This window comes from Micromesistius poutassou, assembly GCF_964030765.1.
Source record: "Micromesistius poutassou genome assembly, chromosome: 2".
Taxonomy (NCBI): domain Eukaryota; kingdom Metazoa; phylum Chordata; class Actinopteri; order Gadiformes; family Gadidae; genus Micromesistius; species Micromesistius poutassou.
In genome coordinates, this window is record NC_140272.1 from 6,552,621 (window position 1) to 6,567,649 (window position 15,029).

A 15,029-nucleotide genomic window follows, 5' to 3' on the forward strand; every position below is an offset into this window, starting at 1 on the left:
TGTTTAGGGCGAGAGAGAGAGCGAGAGAGAACGAGAGAGAGAGGGCGAGAGAGTAAGAGAGAGAGAGCGAGACAGCGAGAGAGAGAGGACGAGAGGGAGAGAGAGAGAGAGAGAGCGAGAGAGAGAGAGAGAGAGCGGGAGGGGCTTCAGGAGGAGGGTTCCGGGCCGGTGGGGCCCCTGAAGGCGAGGAGTTGCTGGTTCCACTGCTCTGCGCTGCCTCGGGCCGTGAGGATCTGCAGCTCACACCACCGGACCAACGCCTGGCGGAGCACGGCCACACGGACCCGCTGGAACCGGGCCACCTGGGGACACACACACACACACATACACACACGGGGAGACACACACACACACACACGAGGGCAGACGCACAAACATATAGACGGGTGGACACACACATACACAATCGGGGAGACACACACGCACACGGGGAGACACCCACACACACACACACACACACACACAGTCGCACAAACACACAAGGGCAGACGCACACACACAGGCAGACGCGCACTCACAAACACACACACAGGCCATTTCATTGTTGTTCCAGTCCCAGCTGATCTGATTAGTTGTGACGATATTAACAATTGTTCCGGAAGTGTCGAGGCAGATGGGAGCGCAAACGGCTGTCACTCCACGCTGAACGGGAGGCCCTCGTTTGTACCTCTTGTTTCGCCACGACGGAGATTTGATCAAAGTCCTTCTCTGCTGCTTTCTTGATCTCGTCCATCTGAGGAACAGAGTGCCGCTGCTGTCACTGAACGCTCAGTGGCCGTTAGAGCGATTGAACTGACGTGCTGTCAGTTTGAGATTAACCCCGACGCGTCTTTGGTTGTAGAGCGATACTGACCCCTAGTGGTGGAGGCGAGGAACGTGTGTGTGTGTGTGTGTGTGTGTGTGTGTGTGTGTGTGTGTGTGTGTGTGTGTGTGTGTGTGTGTGTGTGTGTGTGTGTGTGTGTGTGTGTGTGTGTGTGTGTGTGTCTATATCTCTGTGTGCGCGAGTGTGTGTGTGTGACTGTGTGCATGTGTACATGTGCATGTGTGCAGGGTTGCCAAATCTCACGCATTTGGCGTGACACTCACGCTTTCAGCATCAATCTCACGCTGTCACGCACACGCAACAAATGTCACGCTAAAAAAAAAATTACCCGCCAGACCTCTTGTCGCTTCGGACGAGCGCTAAATTGGGCCGTCACCCCCCCACCCACCCACCCCCCCCCCCCCCACCCCCCCCCCCCCCCCCCCAATCCAACAGTCAATTCCACCGCTCCCACCCCCACCGTCAACAATCCCGTCCGCCCGCAATCCAACAGTCAACTCCCCCCCAACAATTCCACCCGCGGACCCTGTTATAATGTAACCATTATAAGATTCTACAGAGTCCCACTCCGGCCAAAAACCAAAAGTTGGCAACCCTGTGTGTGTGTGTGCGTGTGTGTGCGTGCGTGTGTGTGACTCACGGCAGCCTTCTTCAGGGGTTTGGCCCGCTCAGAGTTCCGGCTGGCTGTCTCCAGCTCCACTAGTTTAACTGTCCTCCTGAACAACATCTCCTGTTCACAGAGGGTCACAGCAACACTGTACTGAACTAGGGGGCAGCAGAATGAACGCTATTCAGACAGACGCTAGCAGATAGACATACACATCAGTATTTTGATGCAGAACGATGTGAACATGAAGCCCTCGTGTGAATGGACTGAAGCTTTGGGTTAGCTTAGCATTTAGCATTTGGTGTGTGACGTCAGCAGACACAAGGTGAAGCCTTTCAGGTGCAGGTTAAGCTCAGGTAGGCCTACAGCCGGTAGTGTCAGAGGCGTAGCCACGGGCGTAGGCCTAGGCCCGCCTAATTGTCAGTCTTGCCCATCCAATCAGAGGGCTTTCCTTCGTTAGTCAGCACTCCGCTGAGAGCTCAAGAATCAGTCAAATCACAACAACCGGCAGCTCCTCCCCCCTCCCCTCCTGAACGTTGCTGTGAGAGCCCTCACACTTTACAAATATAATAAATAGAGACATATAGCCATCAGACATTAGGCCTGTCTGTTGGTCGAGCAGGACTCTCTCTCTCTCTCTCTATAAATGTGACGCGCCAATGCATGGGTTCATGCAGTTTTGCGCAAGTTAAAAAAGATTCTACGTAATTTGTCAGCTGTGATCAAATTCCTTTAATAAATTCCACCTTTATGTCATAAATATAACATGCCTTTGATTAATGTTTGTACGGTGTGTCTAATCGAGGCCTGTCTTATTTTCAATCAAATTGGCTTTGCCAGCCCACAACCTTTGAGTTAGGTATCCCCACACCCTGAGGACCCGCTGGGCGTGTCAGGGCACATTATGTATAAAGTTGAGTTTGGACTTATAATGTCACACGGTCAGCCCCTAGGGTAGAGGGACCTGAGGGTCAGGGGTCTGGGGTCAGGGGTCAGACCTTCTCCGCTTCCTGGTACCGAGACTCCAGGTCCAGACCCAGTCCCAGCGTGGTCACGTCGTTCTCAGCCACCTGCTGCACGTTCTTCTGCACACACACACACACACACACACACACACACACACACACACACACACACACACACACACACACACACACACACACACACACACACACACACACACACACACACACCCTTCAGACTGGAGCTCTGATCATTATTAATATTAAGGTAAGGTGAGGGAGGTCTGCGTTACCTTCATGGACTCCATGATCTCAGAGATCTTCACACACATCCTGTGAAAAGGAATAAATATATAAAAGGTGTGATTTTTATTTTATAGATTCCATTATATTATTATAAATTTTTTTGTGCGTGTAGAGACTGGACAGTGACAGGGGTGTAGAATGTTGGTGTATCTTAATATCTCTCTGTGTTCACATTTCTTAGTCTATGAACAGACCAGTGCATCTCCTACTGATACCAGGTGTTATTTACAACATTCCTCCATTTGTTATGTCCCAACGAACCAACCGACGAACCAACCCGGTCGTCTTGGGCATAGCCAGGGCCATATACCTTATAACTTATCACCTTATCATATACCTTATCACGGGAGAAACTGCTTCTGTTCTTTTGTTATTCACGTTTTTCTTCATTTAAATACTCGCCCCAAACCTTTGGTTCGGTGAGAAGAGGGATCGACAGCCAAGGAGCATGCCTGGAGACTGCTCCTCACCACCATACTGAGACTATCCCACCTAAATCTGTACCTGTGCTGTAGTACATCCTCGAATAAACCATCTATTGGACCCTCTGATCCAACCTGTCAAGTTGCCTTGATCTCCACTGTAAGAATTACTACTACAACGGAAAACTACACAACGCAGAGTCTATACGAACAGTTTAGAAATAAGCAGAAATCTAACAGTGGAGAGAGAGGGAGAACAGGGGAGAGAGACAGGACAGACAGGACAGCGGAGAGAGAGACAGGACAGTGGAGAGAGAGACAGGACAGGAGAGACAGAACAGTGCAGACAGACAGGACAGTAGGTTGAAGGAGAGACAGAGAGACGTGTAGTGTAGGACCACGGGTCTCAGCAGTTGTGGTCTTCAGGTGGACCACCAGAGGGTTGAGGGTGGACCCCCAGACCCTCCCATTGTGTCGTCTCTGATGGAACACACACAGAGTCTTACTTGGAGAAGGTCTCCTGACCGGAGTCTTCACCAGCCTCCACACACAGCTGGAGGGAGGCCGCAAAGTGTCCACAGGCCACGGCTATCTCTGAGGAACGAACACACACACACACACACACACACACACACACACAGGCAGACACGCACACACACATGGCCAGACACACGCACGCACGCACACGCACGCACACGCACACATGCACACACACACACACACACACACACACACACACACACACACACACACACACACACACACACTGCATCACAACTAGATCGTCTTTCAGCTCAGCACTGCAAATTAAAGACTAATAAGAATGTAGCGACGGTTTCAGATTTAAATATACAGTATAGCCACCTGGAAATGTAAACATTTGAAATGCTAAACCTAATCTAAATGTGCTCAAGTCCAATATCAGTCCAACTCATTAATATGGTAATATATAATAGGGTAAATCCTCTCTCCTCCTCCAGGGTGAGACTCACTCTGTTCACTCTGCACAACCTCCAGGAACCTCTGGAAGAAAAGGAGAGGATGTGGTCAGGGAGCTGTGGTCAGGGAGACAGGCAGACAGGCAGACAGGCAGGCAGGCAGACAGCCAGACAGACAGACAGACAGACAGATAGACAGACAGTGAGACAGCCAGACAGCCAGACAAAGGAACAGGCAGACAGCGAGACAGGCAGACAGGCAGGTAGCCAGACAGGCAGACAGCGAGACCGGCAGACAGCGAGACAGGCAGACCCACCCACCTCAGCGGCCGCCTTGCTGAGCCCGGTCAGAGTGGCGTTGTGTTCCCGTTCAGTTCTGAAGAAGTCGTCCACATCCTGTAGACACAGGTCATTACAGCGGGCTGGTGTGGTGGGACAACATGGAACTGGTTTAGAGACACCAGTTACACAGTGGGACAACATGGAACTGGTTTAGAGACACCAGTTACACAGTGGGACAACATGGAACTGGTTTAGAGACACCAGTTACACAGTGGGACAACATGGAACTGGTTTAGAGACACCAGTTACACAGTGGGACAACATGGAACTGGTTTAGAGACACCAGTTACACAGTGGGACAACATGTAACTGGTTTAGAGACACCAGTTACACAGTGGGACAACATGTAACTGGTTTAGAGATACCAGGTACCTTGGTGTGGCCGTCCTTCCTGATCCCCTCCACGGCCTGACTGAGGCGGTTGAAGAGACCTTTCTTCACCTTCTGACGACCGGGGGGCTGGAGAAACAACCACCAACGTTTATGAGTGGAATACATCTGAACTTGTGGCATTGCAGGCACATTATTTTGTTGCTAAGGAACAATTACTTGCTTTATTTCAAATTTACTCTCACTTTCAATTCAAATAACTTATTTCTTAGGAACATGGCAGATTCCCGGCGCATTAGGACAACTAACACACAAACTAGTACGAGGCACGTGAAGCCTGTGAAGTCAGGTGTAAGAGATGAGGTACAAGGTTCACTTAGTGGTTATAAAGGTTTAAATCAAGAAAAATGGGGTCTGTATTTACATTTCTTTCCAAGTGAATTAATTATTTATTATATATATTATAAGTGGACTTTTCCTTCTTGAACAAAGGGCTTTAAAATCCAATATCTTGGAGTTCTAGATAGGATTCATCAAGTTTGAATAAGTGGTGTTATAGATCTGTTTATATGACATGTATGTCCTGCTACTGTTTCCTGCTCACGGGCACCGCGAACATTCACTGAAACTGCACCGTCAGCTTCACCCGCCTGACCCTATAAAGTTAGTGATTCGTCCTTTTCCCTTCCATGAAGAAAACTCTTTCCTGAAACAACAACTCCTGCATACTCTCTGTATGTGCTCTACCGTCTCCCTCTCACTGGGGAGACCCCCCAGGAGAAGAGCCGAGGGCCTTCTGGTCCTCCACTGACCTCGGGGCTGGTGAGGAAGGTCTCCAGGTGTTGGGTTCTGCTCAGTAGGGAGTGGCCGGCCACCTGCTGCAGGTACGCCTCCAGAGCCCTGCAGTACGGCGTCCAGTTCTCCCCCGTGGCCAGCAGACCTACCATGAAGGAAATAACGACCGTTATCCAGCTCCTGATGGGGAAGTGAGTGGACAGAGACAGGACAGGGGAGAGAGACGGGACAGGGGAGAGAGACGGGACAGGGGAGAGAGACGGGACAGGGGAGAGAGACGGGACAGGGGACAGAGACGGGACAGGGGAGAGAGACGGGACAGGGGAGAGAGACGGGACAGGGGAGAGAGACAGGACAGGGGAGAGAGACGGGACAGTAGGTGGAAGGAGACTGACGAGTGACGTGTAGCGTAGGAGCACAGGTCTCAGCGGTTGTGGTCTTCAGGTGGAGGACAGGACAGTGGAGACAAACATCGGGTTGGACTACCTGAGTTGTTTTCCCGGTGCATGCAGAGCGGTCTCAAACACATACGTACCGAGCTGTCTGACCAGCTTCACCGGAGCATTCTGTTGGGCCCTGGCCGGGAGGGGAGGGAACTGTCCGGAAGCGACATTAAAACACAGAACAACAACACAGGGTAAGAAAAGGCTTTCTGTTCCCAGGATACATTCAACACACGTGTCACCGACTCAGATCATCCGAGTGTAGCGGTGCAGAGAAGCATGGCAGTAATCAGCGGAGTGAGAAGCATGTGAGGTAGGAGCACTGACGATGATTCCCTGGATCCCGGGAACGTCCTCCAGGGAGAAGAGGTGCTGCTGCAGCCAGTCGAAGTCCTCGTAGGTCCGGTCCACATGGTACTCCCCCGTCCCGGACAGCTGGGGGCAGGAACCCGCCGGTAGTGTGAGGAAACGGTCCCGGTAAAAACCCAGAAACATGTACGTTAACATTTAGGGCATTCAGCAGACACTTTTATCCAAAGTGACTTACAGTAAGTACATTTGTCAGAACAAAGAGAAACAACAATATATCGCTGTGGGTACAGTAAGGATGTTCATAGAACCAAGTGGTAAGCACTAACAATCACTAGGTTAAGGGGTATCGCTTTGCAGACCCATGGGGCCGGGCAGCGTCTGGTGAGCAGGCGGGTCACCAAGAGGACACAAAACCCTCTCTTACCTTCTGAGACACGATGATGAAGGTGAGGAGCTCTCCGTCCTGGGCCGCCTCCGTCACCCTGATGGTGCTGGGGCTGACGCTCAGCGTGGGGGACGCCTCCGTCACCCTGATGGCGGTGGGGCTCAGCGGGGGGGCCGCCTCCACCTCCTCTTCCTCCTGCAGACGGCAGGACCAGTGTCGGGGATCAACTCGTCTTCACGCAGTGATAAACACAGAGACTGGGGCGTGTGTGTGTGAGTAGAAGCAGCAGATATAACGATAGTTACATGGATAGCAGTCCACACAAAACATACTATTCCACTGCACCGTTGCAGTCTTACCTCAAGGTGTGTCTGGATCACATGATGACCCTAGGTTGTGAAAAACAGCTCCCTGTTCACCCCTGAATCCACAGTAAACAGTGACTTACCATCATGGCTGAGTTTATGATCAACAACACACAGGTCTCTCCCTCTTTTTGAGCAGGTATGAGCAGGAGTAGAGTGTGCCGTCTGAAGAAGTGTGTTTTAACGCCACACAGCCCAGTCTCCTAATGGCCCCTTGTGCTCAACACTGCTGAGGAAACGCAGGATATCCTGTTGGTCAAAGTGCACATGGTCCTTTGAGAATGGGATGAAAAAAATGCCAGTACAGAACTGCTGGCTCAGGGAAAAGGAAGATGAGTAAAGCTAGTGAGTCAGTAACTCAGAAGGACCCGCCCACAGAGGAAAGGGACTCCAACCAGCCAATCAGGACCAGTCTCACAGGGACAGGATCAACTCAGAAGGACCCGCCCACAGAGGAAAGGGACTCCAACCAGCCAATCAGGACAAGCCTCACAGGGACAGGAACCAGCCCCATAAAGATTATTCAAACTCACCACTACTGAGTATGTATAAGGATACGGAATAAGAGAAACCAACAGAATAAAGTAGATAAATGCTTCAACCTTTATTAAATACATAACATTATAGCAGACATACAGAGTGAGACAGGAGAGAGGGACCGAGTCCAGTTCACATAGTTCAGACGTTGTGCCTCAGAGCTGCTCCAGGCTAGAAGGTGTACTCAGAGTCCTCCTCATCCTCCAGCCCGTAGTAATAGTGCTGTTCCCGCGTGTCAAAGAAGATGTGGTCCAGGAGGTCCCGCTCCTCTTCCTCCAGGTCCTCATCCCCCCTGGAGAACCCCCAGCTGTGGTGGAGCGGCTCGTCCAGGAAGAGGTCATCATCAGCATCGTCGTCTTCATCGTCCAGGCCCAGGCTGGAGAAGAAGTCGTCAAAATCAAAGTGGAAGTGGAAGTCTTCGTCGGAGTGCTCCTCGTGGTGGTGGTGGAAGTCCTTCTCGTCCTGCAGGAAGGCCTCGTGTCCCAGGTAGTCGTAGGTCCTCCTCGAGTCCTGATTGGACAGGACCTCGTAGGCTGAGACAGAACGTGAGGAGATAGAACGTGCAAAGATGTCATCATCTGTTTTTTTTGCATGAATAAAGTTTGTATCCATCTATCTATCTATCTATTCACCTTCGTCCTCCTCAATAAATCAATAATTACACTAATATTAATTGAAAAAGGTGACATAACAGAATTAATATTATTCATTTCACATTGAGATTCGAATGAAACTTGTGAATCATCGAGTACGAGGTGACTAATGAGGTGAAGAAGGTAATGGTTATTATGTTATTATTATATATATTATTATATATATATTATTATTATATTATATATTATTATGGATCACCTTCCACGATCTCCCTGAAGATCTTCTCGGCCCCGGAGCTTTTGTTCTTGTCGGGGTGGAACTTCACCGCCAGCTTATGGAAAGCTTTCTGGATCTGTCGGTCGGTGGCGGTCCGCTGGACCTCCAGGGTGTCATAGTGGCTCTTCTGGGTCTTCAGAGAGCTCTGCTGAACATCCAGGGGATCATGGTGGGGATTCTGGGTCTCCAGAGAGGCACACAGGCGGGATGCGATCCACAACAACGTCCACAAGTAAACACTTTGCTGGGACATGTTCTTCACTTGATATCCGGGACACTCACACACTCGAAACCAGACTAGCCGAGGTGTCTACCTCACATCCCAGTTCAGCAGCTGATCTCCCTAGGTAAACAGCAGGTAGATGGATCTAATCAGCCCTGCTCGACATGATCCTCCACCCGGCTCGGTGAGCTGAGCTGACGTTACCTCCTAACTCTTCCAGGGTTTAAGCCTTGAGCAATGGCTGCGCCCACGTCAAACAGCTGGGCTACAAAGGGCAAACGTACGATATTATATAAAGTATTACCGCTCTTCCTTAACATTTTAAACGGCCTTCAAACTCGTACACGGTAATGAACATGAAGGCGTCCATGCCAGTGCTCGTCTTCCTGTGTTTATTAGTGTATTTAGTAGGTTCACCACTAGGGGGCGCCAGTCGTCCTCGGTGTGTTTACTGGTGTCACCACTAGGGGGCGCCAGTCGTCACTGGCGACTGGCGCCAGCAAACACACTGTGTTTACTAGCGTCACCACTAAGGGGCGCCAGAGTGCCGGAGGACGGAAGGACAACACGACTCTTCTTCTCTGAGGGTTATAAATGTTGTCAACACAGCGCAGGCCTAGAGCAGCTATCCCTTAGCTTCGTTCTTCGGGCACTAAATTGTTTGTTAATCTTCTTGAAGCGGAAGCCCTCATACAGGAGCCCGGAGCTGTATCTTCACGTTGGTTTGCATCCGGTAAGCTGATAATTTGAATTATAAAACAAAGAACGACTGCACGCTACACGCTTCTGATGATATCCAGTCAGGTAACAGCTGATCTCCAACATCAGCCCAGATATCGCGATAGGTGGTTTAATTGTAATTTATTTGTACCTTGTTGTGAAGTCCACAGTGGGATCATTAACCTGTCAATACCTATATCAATGTTTAAACCCTGGACTGCTTCGTAGGAAGCGTCATATCTCCACAACAACACTCATGGCATAGTACACACTCTATTACAATCATAACAGTGTTATAACACCTGTTTAATTCACAGCGCTGTTGACCAAGGATCCTCCCGTACCAAGAGGTTATCTTCGTCTTGTGTGGACTGATGTCCGCCCTGCCGACCCCCGCCACCCCCATGCGTGCGGCGTTCTCTATTCGCTGGCTCCAGCGCCATGCCTGACCGGGACTCGTCCTACCTGTCAGCTGGTGGGGGCGGGGGCAGCCTGGGGGAGGAGGGGGGGCGTGGCTCGGGGTCCGGCGGGGGTTCAGGGGACGGCCTAGTCCTAGGATCAGGGGGTGCAGGGGGGGTCTCAGGCTCCGGGGGGATGGGCGGAGGCGGGGCCCTCGGCAACGGGAGTGGAGGCGGGGGTGGCGGTGGGGGTGGGGGCGCCAGCGGGGGGGCGGCGGCGGGGGCGGCGGCCGCGGGGCAGGCGGTGGATGGCGTGTGCCGGGACTTTGTGCGCAACGTGTGCAAGAGGGGCAAGCGCTGCCGCTTCCGCCACCCCGACTTCAACGAGGTGTCGGACCTGGGCGTGCAGAAGAACGAGTTTGTGTTCTGCCACGACCACCAGAACCGGGAGTGCCTGCGCTCCAGCTGCCGCTTCGTGCACGGCTCCAAGGACGACGAGGACTGCTACAAGCGGAGCGGCGAGCTGCCCCCCCGGCTGCGGGGCAAGGTGGCGGCGCGGCTGGGCCTCTCCCCCACGGACCTCCCCCACAGCCGGGGGGAGGTGCCCATCTGCAGGGACTTCCTGAAGGGCGAGTGCCAGCGCGGGAACAAGTGTAAGTTCCGGCACGTGAAGAAGGACTATGAGTTCGAGCCCGCCCCCAGGTCGGGGGTGGGCGGGGCCATCGGGGCGGGCAGCGGCGTGGGCATGGTGAACGTGGGCGGGCCGGTGGGTGGGGGCGGCGGCGGCGGCGGCGGTGGGGGCGTGGCCTGCGGGGGCATGGCAGGGCTGGTGGGGGGCGTGGGCGGGGGCAACGTGCTGGGGATGGGCTGCCCCAGCCTGGGGGTCCACCGCGAGGCGGCCATCTCGGGGGTGGGGGGCGTGGGCGGGGTGGGGCTGGGCGGCTGTCTGTCCCTGGGGCCCCTGGGGCCGCGGCGCTACGAGCGGGGGCCCTGCTCGGTGTACGACCCGCTGTTCGAGGGGGCGTTCTTCGACCCGGGGCCCATGGAGGTGCCCGTGGACCACGGCACGCTGCAGCTGAAGCGGCGGCGGCTGGAGGGGCTGCGGCTGGTGGACGCCACCGGCGGGGGGCACTTTGAGCTGGGGGTCCCGGCCCCGCTGCCCCCCCGGCCCCTGGAGTACCGCTTCCTGGAGGAGGAGAACTGCCTGCTGCGCAAGAGGGTGGAGGAGCTGAAGAAACAGGTGGGGCTCCACGGTTCTCAGCCAATCAGAGAGAACCTCTATACGTTTAATCAGCCAATGAGAGAGAAAGACAGAATGTCTATACATTTAATCAGGCAATCACAGGCAAGTCTATTCGTTGAATGAGCCAATGAGAGAGCGTCTATAAGTTTAATCAGCCAATGAGAGAGAGACACAGAACGTCCGTCCGTTTATTGAGCTGATGTCGCCGTCTCCTCCGCCAGGTGTCCAACCTGCTGGCCACCAACGACGTGCTGCTGGAGCAGAACGCGCAGTACCGCAGCCAGGCCAAGGTGATCACGCTCACCTCCACGCCGCTGCCCTCCGACAGCCTGGTGCCCACGGTGGTGAGCTCCTACAACCACAGCATCGCCCAGACCCACACCACGCTGAGCAGCGCCGGCCTGCAGCCCCGCGTCGTCACGCAGCAGGACCTGGTGGCCTCCAGCATCGCCCCGCCGGCCCCGCCCACCATCCCGGCCCCGCCCACCATCACGGCCCCCCACCTCAACGCCGAGATCACGCCCCTGGCGGCGGCCCTCGTGCAGACCATCACCCAGGGGCTGGGGCCCCCGGTGTCCATGGCACCCGTGGCCGTTTCCGTGGCGCCCGTGGCGGTGTCGCTTTCCCAGCCGTTGGCGGGCCTCGCCATGAGCCACGCCACGGGGGGACTCACCATGAGCCACGCCACCGCCCCCATGGTGTCCTACCCCATCGCCAGCCAGAGCATGAGGATCACCACGCTGCCCCACTAGGGGGCGCTGCGGGCCCCGTCAGCGCCCTGTGGATGGGTCACCACGCTGCCCCACTAGGGGGCGCTGCGGGGCCCCATCAGGGTCCTGTGCGGGGGTTTGATGGAACGAGGGACTAAATGCATTACAGAGAATGTAATCAGGTTAGGAGGGGTGGACCCTGGCAACCAAAGGGGGAATAAAGAGAAAACATTTCGGCCGTCCTGAGCGTTGCTACGCGCGACGAGCCACAGGCACTACGGACCAGGAATAGCATCAGGAGAAATGCGGCGAGGCCATTTGTAATATTTGAGGTATTTCCATGAGTCACGAGGGGAACAGAGCCCTCAAAGGTCGTTCTTAAACGCTCTTGTGTCATTTACTGTTTGGGTTTTCCAATGAGAATAACATCTTGTTTCTGTTGTGTCGGCTCCGTTTCTTTTTCTGCACTCACAAGTCAAATCAACCAATCAACCAATCAATGTGACGACGCAGCCAGACGGGGGTTCCACTGAGGTTCCACTGAGCCGCGTTCTGTGTTGTAGAGGCTGTATCTGGACCCTGAACGTTCAGTGACCTGGTTTGGCCTGTCTGGGTGGATACCTTCAGTCAACACCCCGGGTCTCTTTACCGTCCGCCTGTTTAAACACATCCTGTTGATTGAGTTTTTCCTTCCCTAAGCTCCAGTCATTTAGACCTTCTGCAGCGGGCCTTAACGTTAAAACGCTTAGTATGCACGTTCAAAACGCACCACCCTAGCACTAATCCTGGACCTCCGCTATCGGGATCCATCCACTAAAAACAACAGGGACCCCAGGGTCAATGCGTCACATACACGGATAATCAGCCAATAAACTGTCTGAGGCCAGACGTTTGATGCTCTATTGGTACAGACTAGAGACGACCATTATGTTCCCGGATAGTATTAAACCATCTATTACTACTGACAGTTTGCCGCACCGTGGAAAGAGTCAATTGTCTAGTCTATCTACTCTTACATACGCGCTCGTCATCAAGGGGCGTGTTCCGTCGTCGAGGGGCGTGTCTCCTCGGGTAACGGGACGGCTGTGGAGGACGGAGCGTCGGTACTTCCTCAGGTCGAGGGGCTGCGCTTCGTTTCTGGACGACAACCGATTTAGAAGTAAGTTTTGCGTGTGTCATGACACGCAATGACGCGCTGATTCGTAAACGGAGTGAAGTATAAACGACCGTGTTGTTGTTATAGTCCACAGACACAGCGCTGTGTCGAGATTTGTAGTTCTCCTGTAGTCAACTACTAACCAACGGAAGAATCCGTGATGCAAAAAGAAGAGTCGGGACCGCCGAGCGGCTCCCAGGAGCCCAAGGAAACCAAGGAACCCAAGGGCGTCCAGAGTAAAGCGGGCGGCGATGCAGAGATCATGCAGGCAGCGGCCGCCCCGCCGGGCATCCAGGCCGTCGACCTGCTGTGGACCTTCGGGAAGTGCCTGGGCGCCCTGCTGCCCGTGTACTTGGCCGGGTACTACCGCTTCAGCACCAGCTTCCTGGTGTTCGGCATGATGATTTACACCGGGTGGAAGCACGCCCGGGAGGCCAAGGAGGCTCGGCACCGCTCGGCCGTGGAGCTGTTCGACAACGAGCAGGAGCACACCTCCAAGAGAGTCGCCAAGAGCAAGAGGGACCTGCCCGCCTGGGTAAGATGACCCCCCGTAGCCTCACAGTCAGACAGCATCCACATGTTCAAACGGGAGGGGTCCCAACTTCAGCCCATATAAAGTGCAACATTACTCAAATAAAATACATATCCGTTGTTTACCAATCATTTCCCTTCCAGGGAAAGGCCAGCCTTAATGAGATATGACATCCGTCACAATATAATACTTTATCCTCCAACTTCAGTAAGGATCAGTGAGTGATCCTGTGATAAAGGCCTGGGTTCTGTCCTTAGGACCTCATGAGTTGATTTAAGAGGGAAGTCTTAGTGGTGTTTCAAACTACACTGCGTTTCAGGGGCCTAACCAACCACACCACTGTTATTTATATCCTGCGAGAGTCCTGCCACACCCAAAAGGTGGTTCCAGTGGTCCATAACCAGTAGCATGATAATATAGACACCACCAGACGAGGTGCCAAGCATAGGGATGCTGGTTTAAATCCCATCCGTCTCCACTATATCGTCTAATGTAAACACACCTCCTTACACTGCATACATACAATGAGGCTAAATACGTCCTCAATGTTGGAGGTGTTTCTTGTAAACTTCCTGTAATGTATTCTGGATGTTTTGTGATGATTTCATCGATGCTCATCTAGAGACAGGAAATAAAGCCAGTCACTGTGTTTGGCAAAGCCCCTGGGATCACTTATAAACTCAAGGAAGCGAATTCCACTCTAATTGTCAGTCCTACAAAAACAGAAGAACTCTTTGATGGAGAAGTGGCCAAACACTTCACTGTTTTCAGCCTTCATCTTTACTAGATTAACTCCCACAGTTGATACATTGCCATAACCAATGTATTCACCATGTATTCACCATGTATTCACCATTTATTCACAGTGTATTCACAGTGTATTCACCATGTATTCACCATGTATTCATAGGGTATTCACCATGTATTCATCATGTATTCACCATGTATTCATAGGGTATTCACCATGTATTCATCATGTATTCACCATGTATTCACCATGTATTCACCATATATTCATAGGGTATTCACCATGTATTCACCATTTATTCACAGTGTATTCACAGTGTATTCACCATGTATTCACCATGTATTCATAGGGTATTCACCATGTATTCATCATGTATTCATAGGGTATTCACCATGTATTCATCATGTATTCACCATGTATTCACCATGTATTCATAGAGTATTCACCATGTATTCATCATGTATTCATTATGTATTCACTGCTGCCACTTCTTAATACGCTCTGTGCTTCTCTGCAGGTCAACTTTCCAGATGTTGAGAAGGTGGAATGGCTTAATAAGGTAATTCCTTTTAAATAAAACATTTGATGCCCTGTTCCTAAAGCCGTCCCTATCAGACAAGACACGTCTGATCTGCACCTCTGTATTAGAAACGCTGCGCAGCAGTTTTACTGATTGAAGAGTGGTGTTTGTGTCTGTGTGTCTGTGTGCGTGTGTGTGTTAAGCTAATAGCTTCTGTTAGCTGAAATATGTGTGTGTGTGTGTGTGTGTGTGTGTGTGTGTGTGTGACTGTGTGTGTGTATGTGTTTGTGTGCGTGGATGTGTGCGCTAAGCTAATAGCTTCTGCCAGCTGAAAAATGGTCG

General features: G+C 52.5%; 4 protein-coding genes across 4 annotated transcripts in view; 2 read left to right on the forward strand and 2 right to left on the reverse strand.

Moving 5' to 3' along the window:
• LOC311338420 (sorting nexin-6) lies at positions 1 to 7,247 on the reverse strand. The gene is made up of 14 exons (XM_084463694.1): positions 7,114 to 7,247; positions 6,705 to 6,860; positions 6,296 to 6,403; positions 6,061 to 6,121; positions 5,543 to 5,670; positions 4,773 to 4,859; positions 4,380 to 4,454; positions 4,113 to 4,143; positions 3,627 to 3,714; positions 2,686 to 2,725; positions 2,429 to 2,515; positions 1,464 to 1,553; positions 668 to 733; positions 1 to 302 (listed from the first exon to the last, which is right to left on the reverse strand). Exons 1-14 carry the CDS (start codon positions 7,117 to 7,119, stop codon positions 147 to 149), a joined length of 1,179 nt encoding a protein of 392 aa, XP_084319820.1. The 5' UTR covers positions 7,120 to 7,247; the 3' UTR covers positions 1 to 146.
• A 407-nt stretch (positions 7,248 to 7,654) lies between these two features.
• On the reverse strand, positions 7,655 to 9,036 carry LOC311338785 (uncharacterized protein). The gene is made up of 2 exons (XM_084464108.1): positions 8,420 to 9,036; positions 7,655 to 8,100 (listed from the first exon to the last, which is right to left on the reverse strand). Exons 1-2 carry the CDS (start codon positions 8,688 to 8,690, stop codon positions 7,739 to 7,741), a joined length of 633 nt encoding a protein of 210 aa, XP_084320234.1. The 5' UTR covers positions 8,691 to 9,036; the 3' UTR covers positions 7,655 to 7,738.
• Positions 9,037 to 9,258: 222 nt separating this feature from the next.
• On the forward strand, positions 9,259 to 12,440 carry zc3h10 (zinc finger CCCH-type containing 10). Its single transcript, XM_084463690.1, has 3 exons — positions 9,259 to 9,393; positions 9,698 to 11,018; positions 11,243 to 12,440. The coding sequence occupies exons 2-3, from the start codon at positions 9,822 to 9,824 to the stop codon at positions 11,771 to 11,773; spliced, it is 1,728 nt and encodes a 575-aa protein (XP_084319816.1). The 5' UTR covers positions 9,259 to 9,393; positions 9,698 to 9,821; the 3' UTR covers positions 11,774 to 12,440.
• Positions 12,441 to 12,824: 384 nt separating this feature from the next.
• The window catches only part of esyt1b (extended synaptotagmin-like protein 1b), a 28,904-nt gene continuing 26,699 nt past the window's right edge, over positions 12,825 to 15,029 (forward strand). The window contains exons 1-2 of the mRNA XM_084464639.1: positions 12,825 to 13,422; positions 14,685 to 14,726. Of these exons, the coding sequence (XP_084320765.1) occupies positions 13,048 to 13,422; positions 14,685 to 14,726 (417 nt within the window). The 5' untranslated portion in view covers positions 12,825 to 13,047. The remainder of the gene's footprint in view (positions 13,423 to 14,684; positions 14,727 to 15,029) is intronic.